The 17,774-nt window shown below is 38.9% G+C and overlaps 2 protein-coding genes across 6 annotated transcripts; both read right to left on the bottom strand.

The window, feature by feature from the left end:
• Positions 1-2,797: 2,797 nt before the first annotated feature.
• On the bottom strand, positions 2,798-8,258 carry LOC148837106 (extracellular calcium-sensing receptor-like). Of its 3 annotated transcripts, XM_088914383.1 has the most exons (6): positions 8,050-8,258; positions 7,297-7,570; positions 6,040-6,867; positions 5,668-5,889; positions 4,884-5,007; positions 2,798-3,711 (listed from the first exon to the last, which is right to left on the bottom strand). In XM_088914383.1, exons 1-6 carry the CDS (start codon positions 8,256-8,258, stop codon positions 2,798-2,800), a joined length of 2,571 nt encoding a protein of 856 aa, XP_088770509.1. The 3 variants fall into 3 exon arrangements, with proteins under 3 accessions (XP_088770509.1, XP_088770510.1, XP_088770511.1); XM_088914384.1 differs by lacking the exon at positions 5,668-5,889; XM_088914385.1 differs by lacking the exons at positions 5,668-5,889; positions 6,040-6,867; positions 8,050-8,258 and having other exon boundaries at positions 7,297-7,539.
• Positions 8,259-13,409: 5,151 nt separating this feature from the next.
• On the bottom strand, positions 13,410-17,774 carry LOC148837105 (extracellular calcium-sensing receptor-like). 3 transcript variants are annotated; one of them, XM_088914386.1, is made up of 6 exons: positions 17,566-17,774; positions 17,176-17,443; positions 15,905-16,735; positions 15,354-15,575; positions 14,988-15,111; positions 13,410-14,323 (listed from the first exon to the last, which is right to left on the bottom strand). In XM_088914386.1, exons 1-6 carry the CDS (start codon positions 17,772-17,774, stop codon positions 13,410-13,412), a joined length of 2,568 nt encoding a protein of 855 aa, XP_088770512.1. The 3 variants fall into 3 exon arrangements, with proteins under 3 accessions (XP_088770512.1, XP_088770514.1, XP_088770515.1); XM_088914388.1 differs by lacking the exon at positions 15,354-15,575; XM_088914389.1 differs by lacking the exons at positions 15,354-15,575; positions 15,905-16,735; positions 17,566-17,774 and having other exon boundaries at positions 17,176-17,409.

The following is a 17,774-nucleotide window of genomic DNA, read 5'->3' as shown; positions in this document are numbered from 1 at the left end:
ACTGTACCCAAATTTACCTCAGTGTGTTTTTCTATCTGTTGTGGTTGCTGTGCCAGATGTACGTCCGATTAATAGTGCCGTGTTGTCGGTGAACAAGAGCCTGAGTTCCTGTCTGGCTATGTTGGTGTCAGCAGCAGCCGCCAGGAGCTGGAACGGCCCATCGCTGCCACCGATGGCCACAGCCCTTATCAGTGCTACTGGACGGCGGCCTTCCCGGTGGAGGATGACTATTTCCCAGCTGCCCTTCCTGCACCGGGAGGAGATAGCGCTCCAGGCGTTCCTCCGGGCCATTGCGCAGACCGAGGTGCAGCGCCACGTGATGCTGGCCACGCCGGTCTCCTTGGAGCAGGCCCGGGCTCTGGCTGAGCAGGCTGATGCCGTGTTCGAGGAGACTGGCGGACACCGCGGGCAGGGGCGCGCCCTGCCGGGCAGCGGAGGCAGCACCCGGGGAATCAGATGGGGAGGAGGAGACGGGGGAGCGACGATGGCAGCGGGTCATCTGCCACCGCTGTGGAGAGAGGGGGCACTTCGCCTGGGAGTTCTGGGCCCCGGAGCCCCAGGGCCTCCGGAGGCCGTCGGGAAAAAGGGAGCGGGGTGGCCTAAAGGGGGGAGGCCGCCCTTGAACGACGCTACCCCCACTCCGGAGAGCCGGGAGGGGCTCTTCACCCTGTCTCCTGCCGTAGGAAGGGTTGGCCACAGCCGGAGTTTATTTCTTCCCTGCCTCGTCGAGGACAGACCTGCCAGGCCCTGGTCGACACCGGCTCCACCATCACCCTGCCGCGGCCTGGTGTCCTGCCAGGCCCCGAGGCAGCCGGACCCCCAGGATGGGAGACCACCACCCTGCGCCTGAGGACGGTGATGGGGCAGTAGGCAGAGGTCCTCGGCAAGCGGGCGCTCACTGTGCATGATGTATCCAACAAGCTCCCCAGCCACTCTCCGGCTTCTTTAAAAAACAGCAGGATGAGACATTTTGAACAATTATCTACTAACTAACTAACTAGGTGGGCCAAATGGTTTCCACTCATTTGTACAGTAACCTTTCTTATGGTTTCATGATTAAACTTAAATCACCTGTGTCTTGTGTGTACAGTGTAAGTGTTTCTATGAAAGTTTTGAGAAGCATAAAATAACTGTGCTAATTAATCACAGTATATTGGTTAAAAAATTGTCTAAAGAAAATAGGGAAGGTTAAAATAATAATAAAAAAGCAAAGATGGAAGAATCCATCAGAAAATTGTTGGATGCTGGCTGAACAGGTCTGACTGAGAGGATTAAACACGATTTTCAGTATCGGCTCCACAGAACTGTCCAGTTTCGTCTCTGCCATGTTCTTTTTTAACTGAGGATTTTCTTTTGCACCCGTGTCACTCCCTTAATACTTGTTTATTTAGCCATAATGTATCAATTGTGATTGAATAATTGTTTTTCTGGATGAAATCTGAAGTATTGTACCGTGGTATAATTATTGATCGCAGTGTGAGTGGTTTTGTTCGATTTTTGTAAAGGTTTTATTGAAAAAATAATGATTTCTAGAATTATTTTATTATATAATTCAGCTACATAATTAAGTCTAAAAGTTACTCTTAAACGTTATCTGTCTAACAAGGAACAGCTTTAAGGACTTTGATGTTTTCAAGAGCAAGTAATCGTGTCACTGCGTTATGAATGAGCACAGAGGAATAACAACCCACACTTACCATAGTCTACAAATGAATAGAATCCATTGATCGCATACTGTAATTTGGTTTCGTATTCAACCTTTGACCTTTTATTCTGTTCAGTTGAAAAAACGTACTTAGAACTCAATCTTGGATGTAGAAAAGTAACGTAGAACACAAATACTGTACTGTAGGTCCCTGGCTGTTCTCCAAGAAAACACACTGTATTTGTGACCTCTGATGTTTATTAAGCCTTCTGTGCAAAATCATTTTATAATTCCCTACAAACTACAAAGGGCCATGATTATAATGGAACACATATAATAAGCCACATTATGATCTGTCACAAAATCATCGTATCTGGGACCTTTGATTTCACATAAAGCTCAAATTTAACTCTGTAATGCTAAGAGTTCATAAAACAATTAAAATGTTTTTTGCAAATAATTGTATATAGGGTAGTTACAGTTGTTATGCATTCTACATTAATATTTCATAAGTCTTCATTTTATTTGTAATGAATTCAATAGTAATTTTTGGGGTAATTTACAAATGCCTTAGATGAATGTTAAAAAAAATTAAATACTCCTGACTCCCACCAGAGGGAGGCTTCTGCTTATAAACGTGAGACAGAAAATTAAAAACACATTAGAAGCATTATTTAGATACAGAATGTTCTTCTTTTACATTTATTTATGTGAGATAATACTTGATTCAAATTTTAGGAAATTTCTTATTAATTGCAAAAGGCAGGGACACAGGGATGTAAATGAATACACTTTGTCAGTATATCTATTGAGCAAATAAAACTCTGAGATTCTTTGTTAACTGATATTGGATTCCTGAATTCAAACTGAAAACCTCTGAAGATTAATTTATATTTCAATATAACTTTTGCAGGAGCATAACTGTATTCTACATATATATTTAAAACAATAATATAAATAGATAAAAACACATTTCTAAAATATGTTACAATTAATGTCATGATATATTTGCTGTTTTATTCCTACATAAATCCAGATGAAAGCATTTGTGGAAACAACCATGTTCTCTTAATCTAGCTGTGTTGAAAAGAGAGTTGAAAAGACATATTTTAGAGAAATTGTAAGTACCAAACACATTAAAAGAAAGAGAAATCATAATCGCTTAGATGGTACTTTTCCCATAATGTGTTTTCTTGTGTTTTTTTCAGATTTCAGCAAAATTATGTAGCACTTTGGAGAAAAAATACAAAACAGCAGGCCAAATGTTGATGACAAAATAGCAAAAATCTCGACCGCAACAGTGTATTTTCCAGGTGAGCTGACATACGCTGGGATGAAGGTGACCCAAACTGCACAGAAGATGAGCATGCTGAAAGTAATCAGCTTGGCCTCATTGAAATTATCAGGCAGTTTCCTGGCTAAGAAAGCCAGCACCAAACAAGTAGCTGCAAGCAGGCCTATATAGCCCAGTACTGCATAAAATGCAATTTCAGATCCTGTGTTACATTCTAAAATGATCTTTTTATTACTGACTTTAACATTTTTGTCAGGAAAGGGAGGTTTCAAACTAAGCCACAGCACACAGATTACAACCTGCACAGCTGTGCAAGAACAAACTATGATCCTCTGCTGCACTGGCCCAAAGTTTTTTGCCCTGTTGTCGTTGGGAAGAGTGGCTCTGAAAGCTGTTACAACAACTATTGTTTTTCCCAACACACAGGAAATACAAAGTGCAAATGTGATTCCAAAGGCTGTGTGACGCAACATACAGGACCAGGCTGTTGGCTGCCCAATGAAGGTAAGAGGGCAGAGAAAACACAGCAGCAGAGAGAACAGCAGGAGAGAGCTGAGCTCAGAGTTGTTGGCTTTTACAATGGGTGTGCTTCTGAAGGAAAAGAAGACTGAAATAGTGGCTACTGTCAAGCAGAGTCCAAACAATGACACAGTAGTGAGTGTGATTCCCATTGCATCATAGTAGGAAAGATACTCAATGTCTCTGAGGATGCAGCTGTCTTTTCCATCATTAGACCAGTAGTGCTGTGGACATTCCATGCACTCAGCTGCACCTGAAAGCAAGGAAAAAATGTGAATGTAATATAGAACACATTTATGTTGTTTACTCTAAATTTTATATTGTGTATTTAATTATGTTTTAAATTAGTTCAGAATAGGAGTTTGTGAGTAAAACATTGCAAACTGTGTTTTGGTGTAGAAGTACTGTGGTGAATCCTATAAACCAAGAAACTTTAGAAAAATACCAGCTTTGTGACATCCATTATATTTGTAAGTGTAGATTTGTCAATAAGCTACTTAAATACAGAAAAAATGTAAGAAAACTTTCAGGTTCATTACTTTTGTTTAATATTTGTTCATTCTGTAGTTTCGCTTCATTTCTTTAATGTACAGTATAAGATATACCTTCTAAAACATGGTGAGCTTTGTATTTTGTGTTTTATACCTAAGCTTCGGATATTTTATCATACTATTATCATTTTTACATGTTTTCAGAATGTTTCAAGAAAATGTTTCTTAAAAGTGATGATGCTTATAGTCCAAAGACATACTGGTAGGATAACTGGCTTCTGAGGAAACTGGCCCTGGTGTGTGCGTGTGCCCTGACCTGGACTGGTATCCCAGAGTCCAGAGTGTACCTGCCTTACGGCCCTAAATTAGAAGACGTGGTGAGAAACTGGATGGATGGATGCTCATAGTGGTGGGAGCACAGCAGAGCAAAGCGAGTGAGGAATTTTATCCCAGTCATTCCATTCCACCCAGCTGTATGATTAGGGAGCAGCATTGCTGGCAGTACTCCCTGTAGTGGACTGGTGTCCTGTCTGGGGAACACTCTTGTGCTCTCTCAACATCATGGAAACCAGGACAATCTCTGGCCTGATGCGCTACTGTGGCTTGGGTACAGAAATGACCTACCTAACCTGACAGTACAGAAGAATATATGAGGGTTCAGATAACAAATTAAATAAGAATGCCTTGCTGATGATGAGGATAAAAACTTGGTAAATAAAACTTCCACTGTGTAAAATGTATTAAAACTCTCGTTTAGATTGTTTTGAAAACCACATAAAATAAACAATTATAGAAGACAGAGGTAAGACCATACTACCATATGCAGTACAGTATGGTAATTATGCTGGTATTACATCAAATATTATCAAGGATATGAAGAATATGTGAAATATATCCACATTTAAAAAAAAATCTCTTACTGTGTAGTTCATACCTGTGGTGTTCGTTATTGTACCATCAGCACAAGGAATGCAGTCGAAGCAGCAGATGGGCTGGCCTTTCCTGGCTGCTCTTCTTGTGCCTGGGGGGCAGCTCTCAGAACACACTCCTGTTGGGACCTGAAGAGACAAAAAAGTGGGATATATATATTAAAATTAAAATGTTAAAGTTATTTATTCAGATTAAGTGAAACATTTTAAGTAGACACCAATAAACATATTTCATGTTTTAACTACTGAAACAATAAATGCGCCAGCAGTCATATCACCCTGCAGCTCCCCACTGGCTACCCACTGAAGCGAAGCAGGGTTGAGCCAGTGGTCCCACCCTGAGGTCCATGTGGTTCCTAATGCTCCAGTATACAGTAGTGGTATACTGGTACAGTAGTGAGCGCCATCTTTCGGATTAGATGTTATACCAAGGTCCTGACTCTCAGTGGTCATTCTCGATAAGAGTATCTGGGCCAAATTTCCCCCCTCACCCTTTACCGTGGCCTCCAAATTGTCCCCATGTATGACTGGCTTGCACTGGCCCTGCGATGGACTGGTGTCCTGGCCAGGGTGTACCCTGCCTTGCGCTCGTCGCTTGCTGGGTAGGCTCTGGTCTCGCGACACCGTATGGCATAAAGCAGTTTGGCAAATGACGTGACATGACAATAAATGAACTACACACTAAAATTAAATAAATTATATAATAATAAACATTATAAACACTGCATCTGACTTAGAGCTATCATGTGAGCATTTGAAACTAGTATCAAGATCTGAAGTAGTGCTTACCTCTCTCCCAGTGCTCCAGACAATACTGTCCTCATCAATCACTAGCTGACTGCCTCCATCTGGTGATGTGTCAAAGTGACCCACTGTCACATGGCTGACCACTCCTTTGTTGAGTTGCCAGTTTATAATATCATAGGCAGCAGGAGGATCTCCGTTCTCATCAAAGTACACAGCTTCTCCAAAACGGTTCACAAAACTGACTCTTTTTAATTGTTTAGTGACCTTGAGAGTGTTGAATAAAAAGTTTATGAATAGTTTAGCATTTATATAACTCTAGATTGACAGAATCTTACAGTTAGTGACTAAGCTAAAATGCTAGAGTAGCCGAAGCAAAAGAGATAGAGATTTGACCTGCAATTTCATTTTACTCACCTGCCAGGGCTGAACTCTTCCAGTATATCCACACAGTCTAATGGTGTTATTTTCTTCCTTTTCACAGAACAGTAAGCCATGAAGTGCATGTGCTACAGCATACACCGCATTGTGTACATTATATGATCCCCTTAATTGTGAGACATCAAAAAATGCATTTTCTATTTCATCTAGCCTTTCTTCTCCTGAGCATGTTTTGGTTTCTGAAACACTTTGTTGTAAAGGTTCCTGTTTCAAACGTAGAGTGCACCCGAAGATGTGTTCCCAGAATACATTATTTAAACTGTTTGTAGAATCGAAAGACGGACGTAGATTGAAGAGAAAATCTTTGAACTGTGGGATTGCCATTTTACGAGTTGTAAACCCAATTGTGCCACCAAAAGACTTGAATATTTCTTTAGTTGATGGTCTCGCTGCTGTTATCCACCCTTCACTTGCAATCCACTGTATGCCAGTTATGTTTTGCCTGACAATCTCTTGCATTAAAGGGTACAGGTCACGTTCAGAGACAAATGCTAATATGACTTTCACTCCTGTCCTTTTAATAGTTTCTGTTATCTGAAGTAATGCAGCTCTCGAATAGGAGCTTAAAATATTTTCAGTGAAGGCGATGCAAACTCCGTACTTTACAACTTCCTTGGTAAAAGACTGAACCCCAAATATTCCATACTCACTGTCGGCTTGAATAGCTCCGATCCACGTCCATCCGAAATGTTTAACAAGCTGAGCCAAAGCTTTGGCCTGAAAAAAATCGCTCGGAACAGTGCGGGAAAACGTCGGGAACTCTCTTTTGTTGCTGAGACAAGAACATGTTGAAATATAGCTGACCTTTGTGAACAAATACAAATAAAAACAGAGATTAATATATTCTTGTATGTGTAGTCCATACATAGTGTAGGTATAATTTAAGACACAATATCGTTTTTAACCAACTCGTTCAGTGTTAGAAAAACGTCTTTTATTCAAGTTAGTAAAACATTCGTAAATATAAACTTTCGATTTGAAATATACAGATTATTTGAACTAGTTTAAGCTTACATAATAAGAATTCATGTGGGCTCCGTGTAACCGTCCTTCATAGAAGGTTAAAAAATTGGACGATACCCTTGAGGTAAACAAGCGTTAATAGTGCGTCTAAACCTAAAAAGGGGGTTAAACATATTTTCCAATAATATTGTAAACTGTGGGTTTTAGATACTAATTGCAAAATAAATAGCTGGCAAAAATAATTTAATTTTAAAAAACATTATGGTTTACCAGAGGAATACCGAAGCCTCCAATGGCTCTGGCGATATTTAAAGAGTGAGATGTGATAACCGCAGTGATTGGGGACGGACACGATGAGTCATATTCATCCTCTTCAGGTCTGTTTGCTAAGATTAAACCAGCTCTTGCAGTTTCAGCTGGAGAAGCGCAATTGTCCAGGATTCTGTATCCCAAAGTAATGTTCGGGAGCAATTTGTTGTTCATGTTTATTTCCTCTACGGCAAAAACCATCATCTGTACCCACTGAAACACGCGAAGATCAAACCTGTTAGAGACACAATATGTTAACAAACCCAGTTGTGGAGTCTAACTCGGCAAGACCAGTTCGCAGCTCCTCCGCTCTGGGTGGAATTATAGCGCATGTTCCGCTATTTGCGTTAGTATTGTTCGCGCAGTCAGATTTTCTCCCACCTCCCTCAGAGCTGTAGGAGAGATGGTTCGCTGCTCCACATTGAACTCTGGTGCTCGCTAGACCGCTGTGCAAGGCAAGTCTCTGCTATCTCTGGGTCCCGATGGTCAGGAAGAACAGATACTAACTTACATACACATCTACTTGGCCGCCTTACACGTTTCACACTGAAGGCGTAGTTTTGTGTTTTCAGTAAAATACCAAAGAAAATCTAAAATTACTCATCATTAAAATATGAAACATTGCAATGAGACTTTCTTAAAATGCGTATTCTGTATATCTTTCAAATATTAATTCTGCTCAAATATATTTCTTACCCAATAAATAATACCTACCCGATGCATTTTGCTCTTGGTGGTTCGGTTTTAAACAAAGTATGAATTTGCTCAATTCCTCCAAACACAGGGAAAACACCACCGATCACTAAATCACCGTCTTTGAATAAACCAGACATGGTATCTTTTCCCATGATCTGGCAAGTCAGATCGCCGTCCACCTGAAAAGAGAAACGTAACATGGAAAATATTAGAATCCGTGTATTCATTATGAAGTGCCTTGCCGAAAGATAAAGAAAAAATAATGAGATCCAATTTGTTCCTTTGTCATTTTATATACTGGAAAATATCCTCAGGGTCTTTGTGCAGATTTAAGGAGTGGCATTGACAGTATGAAATAAACAGTGGTCTCCCAAGAGGTGATTTTACTCCACGCGAAAGGAATGGTAAAATATAACATCACGAAAGAATTCATCAGAAATCCATCGGCTCTATGTAAAAATCTTGACTTCAGCGGATTGATTACACAGGTTTTCAAGTGTCAGCACCACGGGGCTGTCTATTGTAAAACAATCACAAACTATATTATCTCTGACAATAACAATCATAATATATGTATTCTGCAACCATGTGTGGTATAATGGTATAAACACGTTTTTATGAGTATTCAAATGTTTCCTCCCGTTTATATTTACCAACGTCATACAAAACACGATCAAGCTTGAAGATGTGTCTTGGTGCTAATTTATGGCACGTTTATACTCCCTGGTAAACCGGCAGGTCTTTAAAAATACACTGATGAGCTGAATTACCTGAACCTTTCTAGTCTTGAACAGAAAAAAAAACAGAAAAGAAAACTTATGAGGGAACCTGACACAAGTATTCAGCATCCCCAAAGACATTGATAAAGCTGTGACAGTGAATTTCTTCATAATTAGCAGGATTCCTTCATTTCACACAGAGGGGACCATTTCTAAAGGGTTATGGATGTATCCAACAAGCTCCCCAGCCATGTTTGAGTCAATAGTTCTGTGATGTACCCCGGACTTCAATTTGCTGCATGCTCATTTGCTGGATTTTTAATTCCTTTCAATATGTGGAATTACATTGGATATACAGTTGATTAGTACAAATTACATTTCATCAGATTTCCTCATAAAATTATAATTTCTAACATACCAAAGAGCTTAGCTACAGAGCCTCATTTTTGTGTAAATATATCATGAATGTTACAAAGGTGAAAATAATCAAAACAAAATAAATAGGTAAAATACACACATCCGTCCAAATACAAAATTACAATACAGTTACAATTACAAGTGTTAATAGGTGTTTACAATTACAATAATAATTGTGTGCTGAATGGATGCTAATTTGGTAATTGGTGTTATCTGTGACATCTATAAGGGAGTAATTAATAGATTAATAGATGATTAATTTTAGAAGCTTCCTTATGCTCTTAGGAATGTTACCTGAAATGGAAAGTGTAAGAATGTTGCTTGAGATGATGAGAATGGATTTTACAAGCAGATAAAGAATGTCAGGTTCCTGTTGGAACACATTATATTTAACCCATTTAAGATCTAAGGCTCAACTGTACACTTCCCTGAGTGTGTATAGTTCAGGGAAATTTGACAGAAATTTAAAAGGGTAAAGGTCTTCACTTAAAATTCTAAAATTATTTTGGCAAGAAAAACACTGCAGCAAAAGTAAAAAATGTTAAAAACACTAGCTGTTAAACTGATGTGAGAAATTTTTACCAAAGAAATGCCAAAACAACCCGCCACTTGAAAGATATCTACTGAATTAGAAGTTACAACTGCAGGGGTTGAAGAGGGACATGTAGAGTTAGAAGCCTCTAGTCCGTTTAGTATTGCGAGAGCCGCTCTTACAGTTAGAGTGGGAGAGGCGCAGGTGTCGAGGACTCGATAGCCCAAAGTGATGTTGGGAAGCAAACTGTTGTCCTTGATGATCTCCTCTATGCTGTTGTTCTAATTTTTCTAGCACTATGCATTTCAATTGGATGAAATGGTTGAATTCTTTATATTCGGAAGGAAATTTCTTATGATCTGGCAAATTATTGCACGGTAAGGATAAACAAGGCTTTGGTATCCCGAGAGGTAACTGCTTTTGGTGCATGTACTGTAATAGCTGTTGGAATAACGTCAACTATGGCAAGCTCTATAAAAAAAACAAAAGATACTGCTCATAGAATAGTTTTCCACTCTTTTGACTGGTAATAAGTCCAAATCCAACATTTTTTATTCTGAACCTGTATTGGGTGTTAATCTCAACATTATGACAAGTAGTATCACAGCGCACTGTCCCTCCTTCTTTTGTCTTTTGACCTGTTAAGCTGTTCCAGTTCTATTTTTTAATAGAACGTCTTCCACTTCAGATGAGATCTAAAAAAAAACAACCTCCAGAACACCATAGATTCTCTTTGAATATGAAACAAAGCCTCATCGCACCAGTGTGAGAATGGGAAATTTCTAAACCTTTTCCAATTAACCAACACTTAAGTCAGCCTCCCCTGCTGTTGCCATTTGCAAGCAGTTATAGAGAACTGCAGCCTGTCAAGTAGCTGTAACTTGAAATGGAAATCTAATAAGTAAATTGATTCTTAAAATGTAGAGAGCTTTGCAAAAAATATATTGGTGCTTTTAGAAAATATATTTCAAGGATGTAACTGCTGTGCTACGGGCAGATTTTTAGAAAATAGTGCGTCAACAAAGTACGCACTGTTTAGGTTACTTTAGAAGACAATGTACCAAAACAATATATGCTGTCTGGGTCATTAGATTAGCCGAAAGTAACTAATAAGCTTTGAAAAACATATATAGTGGTGCTTCTTCTTTCGTTTTTATGATGTAATCTGTTTTGTCTTAGGGAAAGGGGAAGTGTTAGAAGGGACAAAGTGCTGAGCTTTCTCTTACAGCGCAACATCTTATAAAAGCCCTGTACTGCTTGTAACAAATTGAGTCTCTGGTTGCACTTTGTAAAGTGGCAGCAGGGCTCCCAATATTGCAATATTGAAATAAAGACCTTACTCAGGTGAGACCTCTCTCTTGTGGCTTCCTTGATAGGTAAATTTCCACAACAAACTGCAGGCTTCCCTTCGGATGACCTGTCACAATTTGAGAGCTTCATTTGTTCATGCACAGACAACACCCCTCATACAATTAACATAAACTACATAATAGCATTAGTATTATCGCAATCGGTCAGTGCGCGGTACTTACACAGCAGTGCACAGCGGAGTCATGCCGAGGTTGTGAGTTTGAGCCCCACCTGGAACAATGTCACGTGCGTTTTAGCTACAGAAACCTGCTGTTGAATTTAGGTGAGTATTATGTAGTATTAGTACTACATAATATGCAAAATGGGACAAGTGGCTTCCTCTTATTTGCTGCCTTATGTTCTTATACAGGTCTGTGTGGCACTCCACAATTACACCACCCCAGTTTACTGTTCACCTCCAAGCATTAAGCCCCTTTCATGACTATATATTGCAAAGGAACAAGTTAAAGGTTTACTTCATGCTGAAAAGAGAAGAAAAAAAAAACATAACATTTCGGCTGTGGAGCCTTCTTCGGGTGTGAAGAAGACTCCACAGCCAAAACGTTGTGTTCTCTTTCTTCTTTTTTTCAGCGGGGAATAAACCTTTACTTGTTCCTTTGCAGCCTGCGCATGCAGATAGAACTACCTTCTATGACTATACATTGGCAAGTTTGTTTGTTCTGCAGCTTTGGGTTTGCTGCTTACATTTGAAATTAGTCATGAGGAAATCTGAAAACAAAACCAATTCCCTTCTAAATTAATTTTCACTTTTATTTAGAGGGTGCAAAATAATTCTTCATAATGCATTGTCAATCCACATTTGGCACACAGCATTTTAAACTTCCCATTTTCTGAGTGCAGTGTGCCATCTACCCACTGGAAAATTAGTAGGGAACTATACACATTTCATGTGTTCTTTAAACATACTTTCAAGTGCACATCAGTTTCTACAACTGGGGGCATGGTCACCTAAATACCTTTCCTACTTGTTCCCTCACCATTTTAATAAAATACTGGTTTATGTACAGTATTTCCCAACACAATGCTTTCAATATGTGTTTGATTATGCTGAATATGTTACATAACAGCCCTGGAAACAGAAGCTCCATGATCTTCCATCCTACATTGCAAAGTACCAGCACAGTACTAGCAGTAATAATGAGATTAATAATAACTATTAATAAAAGCTCCCAGCCTGTTCAGATTCATGATGAACCTGCCTGGGTAGAAAATGTGTTCCTGCAACAACTGTCCATCCATATTCAACCACTTTATCCAATTCAGGGATGAGGGGGAGCCGGAGCCTTTCCCAGCAAGCAATGGAGTGCAAGGCAGGGTACACCCTGGAGGGGAAGCCAGTCAATTGCAGCACAAACGCAGACACGCACACAATCAGACCAGGGCCGATTTTCCCAGAGGCAAATGAGCCTACAGGTGTGTCTTTGGACTTCAGGAGGAAAAGAAAGCACCTGGAGCAAACCCACTTGAACATGGGCAGAACATACAGACTCCATGCAGATAGAGTCCGGGTCTAAAATTGAACCCAGGGTCCCAGGATTAGAAATGCTAACCAGTGTGTTGCCATGCTGCTCTATATTTGAGACTATTTAAAAAATATTTGTGGGTATTTCATATCCTATCAGACCTGAAACAACTATAAACAATATTATATGAGACTAAAACAGGTATAGATCACTGAAGGACCAAGTAATCAAAACAAGATTGTCTTGAGAAAAAAAAAGTACGATGCTGATTTGATTTTCCTTTCACTCAAAAATTCTAACTTGATTATGTAAAGTCATGCAAATGTGATCATCTGATATTTCAGTAGTTTAGTGCTCCTCAGCCAACTGAGTGGGACTAAAGCTTCAATTAATTATTATCATTGATCTAGATTTTGGAATTCATGGAAAATTAGTAAGATATAGTGATAAACTGGAAATATTAACAAACATTGTAAGAGCTGCAAAAAAAATTCAAAAAGACAATATTCATGACTGTGGAAAAACATAGATGAAATTTAATGCAGACTAGTCCAAAATGTTACCGGTGCTTAGCAAAAACATAAATAATAAATGAAAGATGAGAAAAACTGATGTTGAATTAGTATTTAAGAAAAGGACTTATAGTTCAGGTGGACACATCATTATTGACTTATATACAACTGTAAAATCAGTAAAAGGGAAAAGCATTACTGAAAGGAGAAACACACTGAGAAAGGCACAAGTGCAGGAACAGAAACTTGTATTAAGTTAATAACTTAAAACTGATATTACCAGGGTTTACTGATTTGATTCTTGGTTATTTGATGAAAAGAATACAATTTCACAGTCCCAAATGGTGCAAACTTTAAAGAGAAATCATAGTCGTTTGGATGGGATTTTTCCCATCATGTGTTTTCTAGTGTTTTTCTCAGGTTTAAGCAAAATTATGAAGCACTTAGGAGCAAATATGCAAAGCAGCAGACCAAACGTTGAGGACAAAATAGCAAAAATCTCAACTGCAACTGTGTATTTTCCAGGTGAGCTGACATATGCAGGTATGAAGGTGACCCAAACTGCACAGAAGATGAGCATGCTGAAAGTAATCAGCTTGGCCTCATTGAAATTATCAGGCAGTTTCCTGGCTAAGAAAGCCAGCACCAAACAAGTAGCTGCAAGCAGGCCTATATAGCCCAGTACTGCATAAAATGCCATTTCTGATCCTGTGTTACATTCTAAAATGATCTTTTTATTACTGAGTTTAACATTTTTGTCAGGAAAGGGAGGTTTTAATCTGAGCCACAGCACAGATATTACAATCTGCACAGCTGTACAAGAACAAACTATGATCCTCTGCTGAACTGGCCCAAAGTTTTTTGCCATGTTGTTGCTGGGAAGAGTGGCTCTGAAAGCTGTTACAACAACTATTGTTTTTCCCAACACACAGGAAATACAAAGTGCAAATGTGATTCCAAAGGCTGTGTGACGCAACATACAGGACCAGGCTGTTGGCTGCCCAATGAAGGTAAGAGGGCAGAGAAAACACAGCAGCAGAGAGAACAGCAGGAGAGAGCTGAGCTCAGAGTTGTTGGCTTTTACAATGGGTGTGCTTCTGAAGGAAAAGAAGACTGAAATAGTGGCTACTGTCAAGCAAAGTCCAAGCAATGACAAAGTAGTGAGTGTGATTCCCATTGCATCATAGTAGGAAAGAAACTCAATGTCTCTGAGGATGCAGCTGTCTTTTCCATCATTAGACCAGTAGTCCTGTGGACATTCCATGCACTCAGCTGCGCCTGAAGAGAATTAAGGGGAAATTAGTGGTGTCAGTTTCAAAACATTGAAAAAAAGTACAATGAAACATTTTGTTTTTACCATAATAACTCACAGCTATTTTATGTAGGTGTCATTTTGATATTCTTGTTTAACATTTCCCTTTCAACATTTCCAATCAGCAACACTTATGGTAAGATATTGGATAATTATGATTCTGTAATACAATACACCGGGAGTAAACTCACATTTGGCACCAAGACGTCAGATTCTGATTTATTTCTTATATATTATGATACTACATTGTTCACAATCACAATTCATTTTAATTCTTCAATGTTCATTCTATTAAAAATGATCATGATAATGACCACTACAATTTGAAGGGATCCATGTTTACCAATAAACTTATAATACTGGTCTTGTGGGAAGAAAGAAAAATACACGTCCAGATGAGGAAAAGTTCACAGGCATAGAGCCAAGCCATAAACTGATTTATGGCACTTTTATTATGATATTTCATTTGTGAACGTTAGAAAAATGTTAAAATATGAGTATATTTACAGCTACATTCTTACTTTGGAGTATAGAACAAAATCAGTTTTTCAAGAAGCTGCATAAAATAATATGTCTTTCATAGGTTCTTCCTATCCTTTTCAGTCAATGTAATAGATTGTAAATTAATACCTGTGGTGTTTGCTATGGTTCCATCAGCACAAGGAATGCAGTCGAAGCAGCAGATGGGCTGGCCTTTCCTGGCTGCTCTTCTTGTGCCTGGGGGGCAGCTCTCAGAACACACTGCTTTAGGAACCTGAAGACAGAAACAAAGTGGTATATACATATTAAAAATTAAATTTTAATTTATTCAGATTAAGCGGAACATTTTAAATATGAACCATTGCATGAACACAATGCATGTTTTTATTATTGAAATGATAGCACTAAAATTAAATAAATTATATAATAGTAAATAAAAGAAATAAACACTGCATCTATCTTAAGACCATCATGTGAGCAACTGAAAATGTTATCAAGATCTGAAATTGTGCTTACCCCTCTCCCAGTGCTCCAGACAATACTGTCCTCATCAATCACTAGCTGACTGCCTCCATCTGGTGATGTATCAAAGCGACCCACTGTCACATGGCTGACCACTCCTTTGTTGAGTTGCCAGTTTATAATGTCATAGGCAGCAGGAGGATCTCCGTTCTCATCAAAGTACACAGCTTCTCCAAAACGGTTCACAAAGTTGACTGTTTTTAGTTGTTTTGTAACCTTGTATTGGATAAACATCTCAAGTTAATTTATGCAGCAATTTATTACATTACATATCAACTTTATGACAACTTTACAAGCTGTATATCTGGAAAATGCATGATGAGCTTTGAAACCGGTTTAGCCGAAGAAGGCTTCACAGCCGAAACATTGTGTTTTCTCTCTTCTCTTTTAAGCATGGAATAAACTTATGACTTGTTCCTTTGCAGACTATGCATGCTGACGAAGCTACCCACCTGAACTAATAGATGTACATGTTCTTCTCTCTCTTGTGTGTTGATGATATGCAGACATGCAGCCATTTATTTGACTTGCAGTGTTTTACTCACCTGCCAGGGCTCTATTCTTGAAACATCTCCACATAGTACAGTTGTACTTTTTTCTTTTGCACAGAACAGTAAGTCATGAAGTGCATGCACGATGGCATACACTGCTTTGTATACGTTATATGTCAATCTTAGCTGTGTGACATCAAAGAAAGCGTTTTCTATTTCATCCAGTCTCTCCTTTCCTGTGCATATCTTAGACTTGGTTTCTGAAACATTTTGTTTGAAGGATTCCTCTGTCAAATATAAAGTACACCCGAAGATATTTTCCCAGAATACATTATATACGGTATTTGCGGGATCGAAGGACGGTCGAATATTAAGGAGAAAATCTTTGAACTCCGGGATCGCCATCTTGCGAGTTGCAAGTCCTATTGTGCCACCAAAAGACCTGAAGAATTCTTCAGTTGATGGTCTCGCTGCTGTTATCCAGTCTTCACTTGCGATCCACTGTATACCTGTTATGTTTTGCCCGACGATCTCTTGCATTAAAGGATACAGATCACGCTCTGAAGCAAATGCTAATATGACTTTCACCGTTGATTTTTTAATGATGTCCACTAATTGAAGTATTTTTGATCTTGAGTAGGTGCTGAGAATGTTTTCAGTGAAGGCAATGCAAACTCCGTATTTTACCACTTCCTTGGTGAAAGACTGAATCCCAAATATACCGTACTCATTCCCGGATTGGATAGCTCCGATCCAAGTCCATCCGAATCTCTTAACAAGTAGAGCAAGAAATTTGGCTTGATGTAAATCACTTGGAATTGTGCGTGAAAATGTAGGAAACTCTTTTTTATTGCTGAGGCAAGTACATGTTGAAGTGTAGCTTACCTATTCAAATACAAACATTCACCTTAATTCATGTTACACAATTCAGTGATTGAGCAAAACAATTTTAGCCATGTTTTGGATGTTTTTAGCCATGTTTTAGATATGTTTTGTTCAAGTGCATTTGCTAAGAAAAAAAACAGTAGGAAGTAGTAAGTAAATCAATTTTGTAACGACAGGCAAAACGGTTGAAATATTTTCTTTAAATACTATTTTATAAATAGTATAAAATGTTATAAATGTATTGTGTAAGGTAAACATATTGACCCTAATCTCGAAATTTTGTAGTCCCTGTTTAAACACCTTTTTGGGTCTCATTTTGAACTACAAAAGTTCACATGAATTTACTAATTTGGTTCTGGTTTAAAGCAGAGCAGCACAATGACAATGACGTAATTAAAAATAAAAACACCACCTGGTAGACTGGTAATAGAAATGTTTACCAAAGTAATGCCGAAGGGTCCCAGCACTCGAGAAATATGTATGGATGTAGAAGTTACAACTGCAGGAATCGAGGATGAACATGTAGAGTTAGAAGCCTCTTCTCCTTTTATTATTGCGAGAGCCGCTCTTACAGTTTGAGTGGGAGAGGCGCAGGTGTCGAGGACTCGATAGCCCAAAGTGATGTTGGGAAGCAAACGGTTGTCCTTGTTGATCTCCTCTATGGTAAAAATCATCGCCTGGGTCCATCGAAACGCACGTAGATCAAACCTGTTGAAACATTAATACCGAAATCATACAGGTAAGTTACCCTTGCCTTCAACCCAATTGTTTTTAACTGTTCAGAAATTGCCGTTTATTTTGCGAAAATTGTAGGAGTTACAATAACTTACCCAACACATTTCGCTTGTTGTGGCTGAGATTTAAACGACACGTAAACGTTTTCCTCTTTAGTAAGTACAGGAAAAACACCACCGATCACTAAATGCCCGTCTTTGAATAATAATGGCATTCCAAATTTTTCTAGCATCCTGCAGGTCAAATCCCCGTTCAGATGAAAAGAGAAACGTAGCATGAAAAACAATAGGATCGACTTATTCAT

Source organism: Atractosteus spatula, chromosome 4 (genome assembly GCF_055471065.1).
Source record: "Atractosteus spatula isolate fAtrSpa1 chromosome 4, fAtrSpa1.hap1, whole genome shotgun sequence".
In the NCBI taxonomy this organism is placed as follows: Eukaryota; Metazoa; Chordata; class Actinopteri; order Semionotiformes; family Lepisosteidae; genus Atractosteus; species Atractosteus spatula.
Note: the sequence above shows the minus strand (reverse complement) of the source record. Positions and strands in the feature narration are given on the sequence as shown.

What these genes read in the sequence shown, in the direction of transcription:
- LOC148837106 (XM_088914383.1), bottom strand. Translation starts at nt 8,258, where the DNA reads ATGAATACACGGATTCTAATATTTTCCATGTTACGTTTCTCTTTTCAG. An exon ending in CCAAGAGCAAAATGCATCGG is followed by an intron (nt 7,571 to 8,049) that starts GTAGGTATTATT and finishes TGTCTCTAACAG; the next exon opens with GTTTGATCTTCGCGTGTTTC. An exon ending in TCTGGAGCACTGGGAGAGAG is followed by an intron (nt 5,008 to 5,667) that starts GTAAGCACTACT and finishes TTGTCTCTTCAG; the next exon opens with GTCCCAACAGGAGTGTGTTC.
- LOC148837105 (XM_088914386.1), bottom strand. Translation starts at nt 17,774, where the DNA reads ATGAATAAGTCGATCCTATTGTTTTTCATGCTACGTTTCTCTTTTCAT. An exon ending in CAACAAGCGAAATGTGTTGG is followed by an intron (nt 17,444 to 17,565) that starts GTAAGTTATTGT and finishes ATGTTTCAACAG; the next exon opens with GTTTGATCTACGTGCGTTTC. An exon ending in GACCCTTCGGCATTACTTTG is followed by an intron (nt 16,736 to 17,175) that starts GTAAACATTTCT and finishes GTATTTGAATAG; the next exon opens with GTAAGCTACACTTCAACATG.